The sequence below is a fragment of the Stegastes partitus genome, unplaced genomic scaffold (genome assembly GCF_000690725.1).
Source record: "Stegastes partitus isolate 25-593 unplaced genomic scaffold, Stegastes_partitus-1.0.2 Scaffold432, whole genome shotgun sequence".
NCBI classification, from domain to species: domain Eukaryota; kingdom Metazoa; phylum Chordata; class Actinopteri; family Pomacentridae; genus Stegastes; species Stegastes partitus.
This window is the reverse complement of record NW_007578163.1, coordinates 15581-26532: the sequence shown is the minus strand read 5'-3', so window position 1 is coordinate 26532 and position 10952 is coordinate 15581. Positions and strand designations below refer to the sequence as shown.

The 10952-nt window shown below is 38.9% G+C and overlaps 1 protein-coding gene across 2 annotated transcripts in view; it reads right to left on the bottom strand.

Moving 5' to 3' along the window:
- Nucleotides 1-10064, bottom strand: part of LOC103360369 (ubiquitin-conjugating enzyme E2 2-like) — an 18734-nt gene extending 8670 nt beyond the window's left edge. The window contains exon 1 of one of the 2 annotated variants that reach the window (XM_008286091.1): nt 9635-10064. In XM_008286091.1, the coding sequence (XP_008284313.1) occupies nt 9635-9658 (24 nt within the window). In that variant the 5' untranslated portion in view covers nt 9659-10064. The remainder of the gene's footprint in view (nt 1-9634) is intronic. The other variant, XM_008286092.1, reaches the window with a different exon arrangement.
- Between the last annotated feature and the right edge of the window lie 888 nt (nt 10065-10952).

The following is a 10952-nucleotide window of genomic DNA, read 5'->3' as shown; positions in this document are numbered from 1 at the left end:
GCGACCTTCTAGCTGAGAGGCGACGGTGCTAACCACTGAGCCACTGTGCAGCCCCCATTTGCACTACATCCCATTAAAAAAACAAAAAGGTTCTGCGTGTAATGGTTAACCTGTAAAGCCGTGACTGACTCAGAAGTTTTGGCTGAACTGCAGGCAGTGTTTTCACAAAGCGGTGAATTAAAAATGTATACAGTTCAACATCTATAGTTTGCAGAGCCTCCATTTTCCATCATCCATGATCCTGTGGAGACTTGAAATAGTGTTGGACATGCTGAGTCAATTATGGTAAAATAAACAATCAAATAAATTCAACTTCAAGTTCTTGTCCTTCATGTTATCCATAGAGGTGCAGGACTTACACTGCAGTGAAAAATGAGCTCTGCATTAAAAACACCTGAAGAGGCAGGTAGTTTCAGCTCTATATTAATCAAATACTACCTTTCTTGTGTTATCTCAGGTATTTTTCACAGTTTTTGACCTTTATTAAAAAGCATCAACAGTTAGCGTCTTTCTCTAAGTGTAGCCCTGTGATAGATTGGCGACCTGTCCAGGGTGTCCCCTGCCTTCACCCTAAGTCAGCTGGGATAGGCTCCAGCCCCCCGCGACCCTAGTGAGGATTAAGCGGTGTATAGATAATGGATGGATCAACAGTTAGCACTGGATGAGCTAAACTCAACAGGTTTGCAGCTGATGAGCTCTGAGCTACTGTAGCAGCAGCAGGAAACAATCTGCTGTCACAACAATCCCACAGTCAGCTCAGAGGTGTTCAACATCTCCTGACAGCCAGACATCACACATAGGAACGGTTTGTATCAAACACCGCAGCTTACAGCTCAGACACGTGCTTAGAAAGTCAACTTGAGACCTTTTCTGAACACAAGAAGTTTTCATGACAGATCAGAACCTGCAAATGCACTGCTGAGGATGAAGTTCCAGAAAAGCCAGTTGGGCTGCTGTGCAGGCTGACAGGCTGCAGACGTTTAACAATTTAAACACTTTACAATTCATTCCACATACGATCAACCAAAAGACTTTGCCACACAGTGAATCATATCTAGAAGATGGTCTAGAACTGGTTCTGCCCAGCCACCATAACACATGCTGACATGAGCCTGGAAAGTTTACCCAGAATGCACTTTGTAAAGTTTTCTCTGGTGAATGATCAGAACCAGAACCACATCCAGAGTACCAATGATTGTTTCTATGACTCTAGACATTAAACTGCTGCAGTCGGACTGTTACCACTATGAGACATCCCACGGTTCTCGCCAGCGTTAAAACAGAGTAACGGCCCGCTACGCTGCTGCCTGAAAAAATTACGCTGCAAATTGGGCTGATTCGTTGTTTTCAAGGGTGTGTTACTGGCAAATGATCATTTCTCTACTCTAACATTAGCGTCTGCTAACTCAGATTTGTTCTTCCTCCTAAATGTCATGTGTCTATCTGCTGTACTGATGAAGTTCTTAGGCTCAGAAATGATGGAAACAGTCCATTAAAGTGATCAATCTGGACCCTCCTCTATGGACTTCAAGGACCTGGAACAATGAAAATATTCATAGTATGAAAGTGAAACTTTGTTTTATGAAATAAACTACTGTTCCTGTTGGTGAGTAACCAGCTGATTGTGAGGAGGTCAGGTGAATGCACTTTGTTGGAATCAGCCCCCAGACAACCACCTACCAGGACTGAACGATAGAATCTTGTTGCAATTAATAAAAATGGAAAATACTGGCAGTCTCCAGCTTCTCAGATGTGAGGATTTGATCCTTGTCTGTCATAATTTAAATCAATAACGAGGATAATTTTTGGTTTCGACCCGAGTTGTGCGAGCTCAGCCACAATATGTAGGACACGGAGGATCATACCAACATGTGTCGTACTCGTGATCGCGGCTGGAAGCAGAACAGGAATGTCTTTTGCTGTCGGCAGCTGCAACTACAGTAAATCTGATATGACATGAACACAACACGAACCCAGACACAACTGTAAACGTAAAGGACGACCACCAACTCTGGTTGTGCACAAGTTAGGTCTGTTTATACATTTGGCGGTCTGACTCTGCACAACTTCAGGCTAAAAGACAAGTGGTTCATGTAAAACATATATGATAATTATTATGATTTATTGGATGTTTTACTGTCGGTAAAAGGCAGCTGTGTGCGTCCTCTTTGAACGCTGGAGGTATGACGAAGCTCCAGCAGCCAGGACTTGAAAATAGACGCCCCACTAACTGCGCTGGGTAATGTTGTCGGGTTACTGGCTAAACTTGGCAGGCGTTGAATCAAATTCTAAATATTACTGTGCGAGCCTCTCCAAGTACAGCCTCACTTAGCTGGGTTGGAAAACATATCAAGCAACTTTTAAACTTGTATCTGGGGGGAAAAAATAGCAATTTGATCAAGTTTTAATCTTGTTTTTATTTTTTTAAAGGTTTTTCAAATGAAAATTCTGAGTGACAGCGAACTTTAAAATACGCCTGTATCAGCTGAAATGAGGCCGAGAACAATTCAATTCAAATAACTTTATTTATCCCCCAGGGGCAATTCAAAAGCTCACTGAGTGTTTAATATAAAGACAATAAACCACATCGTAAATATCACATAATCTCACATGGACTTTGGCAGGGAGTCAGCGGGTCGAACATGGCATGTTGAAGGAGGACAACTCTGGGAACAAAAGTTCAAGCAGAAGTTGCCCTCCTTCTCTACGATGTCATCTTTATAAATTCATATGGATTTAACACCTTCATCTATTCCTTTGGTGTTAACATAAGACACAGACGGGAACTTTCAGGTTTTACAACATTGTGCAACGACTGAGCTGTGAAGATGTTTACAGAGGGTTTAAAGCTGCTGCCAAAGTCAGAGAGCCACTAAATAAGAGAGAGTTGCTTTTACTTTGTTTAGGGCTTTGATAGAAACCTGGATATTATTTTTTGAGGGGGTTTTAAGTAATAAGCCTCTTTTGACGTTATTCTGATCATGTTTACAGTTTAAGGCTACAGTTGTGCATGTTAATATCTTGACCTTCCTAAAATAAGGGTCATTTTTTAACAAAAGATATATATTTTTGCCTAAATCATCTCCTCATGATGCTGGCCACCTCTGGTACCATCACTGACATCCTCAGTTTGAACAGATCAAGCGATTCTACCCCTGTAGAGTGCGACTTAGGCCCAATTCAAAAGACAATGTGACTTACGCAATTTTACAAGCTTTTTATATATTTTTGTTTACACACATATATAAATATTTGTAATTTTTTTTGTTTCTATATATTGTCATAATATTAAAAAATATATTTTCTTACGACAATTATAATGCTGTATTTGCACTTATATTTTGCTCTTGTTTTATTATACTAATTATTTATTAGGCTTTTTAAAAAAACAAAACAACAACAACAAAAAGACAAATGAGACCTGAGTACTGATTTTGTACCACAAACGTGTGAATGTGAGCTGGCATGACAAATAAAGTTCCTTGAATCCTTGAATCCTTCAAGATGGTGGTTGTTTATTTCCATGACTCAGGCCTCGTCCCCTGTTGGTAAGTGAGGAGGTTTCCTATAATACAGGCCAGAATATAAATATTACATAGGTATTTAGTCTTTTTAGTTAAAGTCACAGAAATCGCTCAGTCCATGAAGCTAGCATTTAGCAAAGAGTGGAAAGACTCCAGAGTCTGTGGCTGTTCAGGTGAGAGGCTTTGTCAACTCTTTCCTGTCTTTTCAAGCAACATCTCATTTTCTGTCTCTTTTTTTTTCTCCACATTACGTGATCTAATTAAGAGAGATGAAAATACTGCATTGTAATCTGACAGCTAGACATTATGTGTATAATTAAAAAATGTACAAAGGATCCTTCGTACTGTTGTTTTTACTTAATGAAAATCTCACTTGAACATAATGTGCGATAACATCACTTGACCAGTATTCTAGTGTCTAGAGGCAGCTTGTGCACCACTTCAGGAATCCCTGATGGAGCTTCATACAAGTGACAACAACATGTGTTTCCTTTTTGGTAACCTTTTAGAGTGAAATTATTCATAAAAAATTATTCATAAATATCATTAATATCTGTGTAGCGACTTCCAAGACCAGGAGTCTCTGAGGGACGGAGGTTGGGCCCATTGGCCTGATAAGTAAATAATTCACTGGAGATTTCCATGAATGAATGGAGCCTCTTATAAAAGAGAGGAAAAAAAAATAAAAAATCGACCCATGATAACATGCGCAAAATCATAATTAAAGTACAGCGGTGACCTGATAATCCGACCCTTAACAATCCTAAACCTGCCATCCGACAGGTTTTTAGGAAAAACAAACAGAACCCATAAAAACAGCCTTAACATAGCGACAGCCTTGGATTGTGACTCCGACATGACATTTAATGTCACCAATCAGGATGACGGCGTATTATCTGACTGAACAATCCCACAGATTGGCTACGTTCACACTGCAGGACTTGATGCTCAATGAGGATTTCTTTGTGACTTCCTTCACGTTTCCAGTTCAATGCGACTTGTATGTGATCTGCTGTGTGAACTTCATACGACCCAAAAGTGTCCCGCATGCGCAGAAGAGGACACGACGACGTCACACGCAGCGAGCGTGCTCAGTGTTTATGGAAGTAAACATGGATGGTAACGGTGGAGCGTATCTGCCACTCCCCCGCCGCCACCGATGGAGGAAACAGAAGTGTGAGCGCTAACTAAACTAGCATCAGCAGCCAAGTACTGCCTGTGTGTTCTGGACACTTCCACCCCGTCAGAGCGCTGCCCTGGGGTGGAAGTGTCGCCTGACCGCGCCAAATATTCTGATATTCATCATTAATTGGGCCTGAACATCCAGAGAGCAGAAAGTGCTATTGGGATCAGCCCTACCAGATAGATAGATAGAGAGATAGATAGATACAAACAACTTTATTGGTTCCTTTGGTATGAACCTCAGGAAAATTGCTGTACTAGCAACAACAACACAAGACCAACACAACATTAGCAGCAATAATCATTATAATAATAATGGATATAGTACAAAATTGCCAAAGTGCTGAAATATTCCACACAGTCCGGTGATAGAGCATGATGCTCCATCTCACCCCAATTAGTAATTAATACTAGTTATTATAACAACTATGAACAATGATTAACAACTAATGAACCTTCCAGCATCAAGCCCTCCTTGTATCTGGACCTCCATCTTGACAATCCGACAGCCTTGCTATCCAACATGAAAGAAGGTTTTACATTTAGTGTCGGATCATCGAGTCACGACTGTAATCACAGCGATCAAGTTCAGTTTCTTGTGTTTTCTGAAAAATCTGAGAACTTTACTTAAGCCATTATTTTAAAAGAGTGTCGATAATTAAGCCTTTGTTTCAGGTTTATACTACGCTGCACTATACGATCACATACAGTTTGTGGTTTCATATTCCTGTTGGCAAATGTTAACAAAACTATTCTGTAAAACCAAGTCAAAGACCTGCATCCTTCCTAAAATGGAGACAATGAATAAAAAATAAAAGGAGAAAAAAACAAATCGGACAGGTTAAATAATTAAGTGACTGGGCATTAAAGAGGTGAGTCAGTGAGACGACACCTGCAGCGCCACATTACTACTAAGGCCAAACTTTAGCTGCTCAGTCTGAAGTTCTGTGTCTCGTGTGAACGCAGCATTAAAAACAAACCAAGACACTCGGGCCTTTATTGATGTGTAAGCAGCAGCTTCTATTTTTACTCGGACACAAGAGTCGAGAGGCCAGATCAGGATATAGCGGCTGGGGCGAGGCGGGGGGAGGAAACACTCGGCTGCTTATAGGGCGGCGGATTTGTATTTCCAACCCGCAGGCTTCCCTGAAGCCAAACTGGCCGAGTGTGTCGGTATGTGACATACAGGCTTCGGCTCATCTTTCAGGTTTGACCGAGTTTAGGAGACGAGAAAAGAGTTGAGCAGCAGCAGCAGCAGAGCTTTTAAAGACCTGGCCGGTCGGGAAACTCGCACAGACCTGCTGTGAGGCCAACGTTACGACCACTATTACTGATTTATCTTTAATTCTTTCATAAAAGATTAAGTTCACTAAATAAATCCTCAGTTTTTCTCTTTTATCTTCTACAGTGCTTCCTTAACTTTATCTCATGCTCCTCTTTGGAAAGGTCTCCTATACAATGTTTAGTAACGACAAATAAATAAAAGAGAAAGTCACAGTAAACAGTATTTCATTCACCAGGCATCAGCAACAAAACTAGCTGCTAATTCACTGGACTATACACCAGGTAAGAGTTAAAATAGCACCTCGACCAGAAAGCTTAGTGAGTGAAAATCTGGTTTTAAGCCTCTGAAACCCAAAACCGGTCGACACGTTTGAAAGGCACATTATCTTTAAAAACAAGAAATCACCAAAGTGACACCACTGATTGGCCAGAAAATGTAAAAACTGAAAAAAGATCATGTGTGACTTCCTGCTCTGCTGATAAAATGAACCACGTCTAAGCTTAAATTGTGATGTTTCATCGAAGCCATTTTGCTCTACATTTGAAAATTCATGACAAAATTACCCTTTGTAATAAGCAGATTCTGAAAAATAGTAAAAAACTAAAACAATTCTGCTTCTAGGTGCAAATATGGAGTCATGATTGACTCAACTGTTACTACCAGTCATGTGGAAAAAAACCCAAACCTGACTGTTGAACTGAACTGCAGGCAGTGCTTATGGAGCAGAGAGGAGTTTAAACCGAATAAAGCCGTCGTACTGCACAGACGACGTTTCTGGGAAAATAAAAGTCTGACTGACAACCAGGAGAAGTTTATCTGAAAATACTAAAAACAATTAAATGTATTATTGTGTCTGTGGCAGCTACTGCATGAATCTGAATTTATTCCAACTTCATTTAGTTATAAGTTTTCCTGTGGATGTGGGAGAAAACAGAGTTTTCACAGAGAAAGTCAAAATATGTTAGTTTAATGCCTTAACATGAGAATTTAATAAGCTATAAAAGCGCATTTGCAGATATATACAGACACGTGTGAATGCAAATGCAGCATTCACGTTACTGCAAGCGGCTTGAAGTCTATTTTTAGATCAACAACAGTCATAAATGAGTATCTGCAGGTTATCAAGATGTGCACGAGTAAGTATGAACTCGCTGTGGTGCTACGTTAATCGTGTCAAATGATTTTTTGCTTTTCTAATTAATAAAAAGCTTTAAACTCCACATTTTGTCCCGACGTTTTAGCTCTTTTCTGCCGTATTGTTTCAGTGTTGGTATAATCAGGCAGGTGTCAAATCAAAGTCATTGTTTTGGTATCATGACAACACGACCTGACAGACACCAGCTGACTGAAGGTGGACTAAAGAGAACCGAGTGTCAGGACGCTTCAGCTTAAACTGGGGATTTAAACCTGGTGAAGTTCTGGAGCTGCCACAGTAAGAATAAAGGCAGATTTATCAAAATATTGGAAACTCATTGTTCTCTATAAATTGCCTTTTTTTCTGAGTATCTGTTTCAGAAAACTAAAAATATTTTGCTTAACATTATAGAAAACTGGAAAGCAGATAAATGTCCACTTCTGAGAAGTTGGCATCAATTAGGCTTTTGCATATCTGCCTAAAAATGATAAATTATCAACGTTTCTTCCCATTAATTTTCAATCAGATGACTCATACTTACAGTTCTGTTTCATTGAAAATCAATTGATTGAACAGAAAAACACCAGAAAAACAGTGAAAAATTTCCTCCAAGTCAACATGCTCAAATTTTTCAGAGTATCAGAACAAAACACAAACATACTGTGAAAGCTGGAAACTAATCAATATATATTTACTAAAAGCTGGAAAAAGTGAATTTTCAGCATCATTGCTTAAAAAATTAAATGATAGCCAGCAAACAATTTTCCAGTTTTTGGAAAATAGTGAAAAATAAGGTCAATATTCAATAAAACTCAGGCGGAGATGCACAATTTCTTGTTTTTTCTGTCTCTGACTTGCAGTCTAGTTATGTTTACTGTAATAGAACCAGGAAATATATTCCCATCTGAGAAGCTGGTATCTGTGAAGCTTCAGCATTTTCTATTTATTTTTGGCTAATTAACAGTTTTTGAGTTAATTAGTGAATCAATTATCAGTATATGTGCCAGTATCAGAAAATAGTGTATATGTTGTTCATTAATTTGAGCGTCAGTCTGTTTACAGAAAACTGGATTAGATGATTAGAGAAGCTGATAATACTGAAATATGTATTTTTGCTTAAAAAAAAAAAAAAAGCAGAATTTTTGCCAATTTACCAGCTAAATGTCAGAAAATAGTGGAAGAAAATATGCACGAAAGGGCTTTTTCCTGGGCCTACTTGTGTGTTCTAGAAAGCTGAAAACCAGCAAAATAAAGAAGTTGGTATCTGTGACAGCTAATTAACTTTTTTAAATTTACTTAATTACTGATTCAATTATCAGTATTTTTGCTTAAGTATCATAAAATAGTGAAAATTTTGTTAAATATTCCCTGAAATCCAAGAGAACATAAACTACAAGCTTTCCTTTTATGAGTCTTAAAAACAGAAATGCTGCGTTTACTGTTAGAGAAAACTGGAAAACGAATCACATTTGACAAGCTGGTGACGGTGTTTAGCTTGAGAATGATGTTTTGGCCAATTACCACCTAAACGTCAGAAAATAGTTGTTATTCCTTGAAACCAAAGTGAATATATATAATTTGGCTTTTATTTTGAGTCTTTATGAACTAAATTTGCTGTGTCTACTATTATAGAAAACTGGAAAGCAAATAAATATTCACTTTTGTTTTTGTTTTTTTGGGCCAAGTGATTCAATTGTCAGTTTTTGTCAATTTTTGTCTGCAGACTTTTGCCCAAGTGTCAGAAAATTGTGATTATTCCCTGAAAGCCGAGCGAACATATTCTGAAAGCTTTAATTTTCAGCATCAATCTTTATAAATGCTGTTTTTACTGCTGTATAAAACTGAGAAACTAACAGATATTCATATGTGACAAGCTGTTGACGCATCATTTTCTACATTTTTGCTTAATCTCAGTGATCATTCTCGGAAATCCGGGTCATTATAATGAAACTGGCCATCATTTTGAGTCATAATAAACTAAAATTGCTGCGATAACTATTAAAACAGTGGAGAACTCATGAATATTCACATTTAAAAAGCTGGTGTCAGTAACATTTAAGCATTTCTTGCCTAAATAATTAATGCATTAAGAAAATTTTTGCATATAAGCTGCATTTTTAAATGAGTGCACATTGTGACTATGGACTATGTCAGCTAAACCCGAGTGTCTCAGATTTGGGTTTTAAACTGAACACTACATCTGAGCAGGAGGCCTGATGAACATTCAGTCCAACCATTGTTTAATATGAGGCTTTGCAGCGCCGGACCGGGTTCTGATTCGGAACCCGTCGGTGGTACACGTTAACAGAACCCAGAGAAAACGCCCCGACACGTCCAGTCCACAATGACATCGCAAAACAAACCGATAATTTCACAGGTTTAACGTCAAATGTCGTGCAGCGGTGTGAAGAACAGGCTAACGCAGCTAGCCGAGCGGCTAACAGCCCAGTGGAAGCTAACCTGCTCAGGCTGTGGGTCGAGTCAAATGTGAGAAATGTCGTGTTTTACCTTAGAAATTCGTTTTAAAGCCATTGTGTCTGAAGAGGGACCGGCTGTCGAGGAGGAGGTGGTAGTGGTGGAGGAGGTGGTGGTGGTGGAGGTGGAGGAGGAGGAGGAGGAGGGCAGGCCAGCTAGCTGCCGCTAACTAACTAGCATCTAGGACTTTGCTAGCTTTTGTGGCTTTAGCTTGAGGCGCTAAACTGGCTAGCTGAGCTGCGCATACACCGGTTAAACTGCAACGGTTTTCCCGTTAAATGTCGTCTTTTTCCAACTCAGACTCGCGGCTGACTCTCCGGTACGTCAGCCCCGAACACAGGCTGACACTCCAATAACGGACCGGAGCGACCGCAGCGGCTCAAAATGTCTTCCGTTACACAGAGAACCGGGAGCAGGAGGTGTCACTCCGACTCGGTTTCCAGGCGCCGCGAAATAAAACACAAACAACATGGTGGCGGCGGCGGCGGCAGCAGGACCGGATGAACCTGCTGCAGGGTCACAACAGCGCACTGTCCTTATTTCATTATACCAGTAAAATCTACGGGAAAACAATAATAGAAATCTATAACAACAATATTTAATAATAATATATATGCATATATAGATAGGTGTGTGTGTGCATATTGGGTATACATTTGTCTATTTTGTGTATTATATGTGTGTATGTAGTTTTACATGTATGTGTGTATATATGTGCATAACTTCATATTAGTGTATTGATTTATTTTTTGTCCTTTCTTTTCTTTTTGTGCATGTGCTGGTACACTGGGTTTCCTGCAATGGTGTGGACATGTCTGAAATGAATGAATTAATGAATCAATCAATTAATCAATAATAATACAGATAATTAGGGAAGGTTTCAGGGAACAATGAACATATCAAAAATGTCAAACTGTAAACTTTAAATATAACAAAATTTCATTTTTAAGCAAAAATAAATAAATAAACAAATAAAAAAATCTGAAACCTCCCTGATACCAGCTTCTCAGATGTCAATACTGGTTTGTTTTCCAGTTTCCAACGATGGTAAACAAAACTATCCTGGTTTTCTATAACAGTCAACACAGCATTTTTGGCTATTAAAAAAAAAGAATTCCACTACTGTCTGTAAGTATTGAGTGAATGTTTACTGGCAAAATACTGATGAATGATTAATTAATGAGGTAATTTTTAAGCAAAACTGCAACCAGTCAATCAATCAATCAACCAATCAATCAATAAATAGCCCTTCCCCCAGCATTTTAAAAGTCAATATTATACATACAGTTTCTGAAATATTAAACTCAGCATTTTTGTTTTATTGTGACTAATTCCTCAAAGATTACACTCA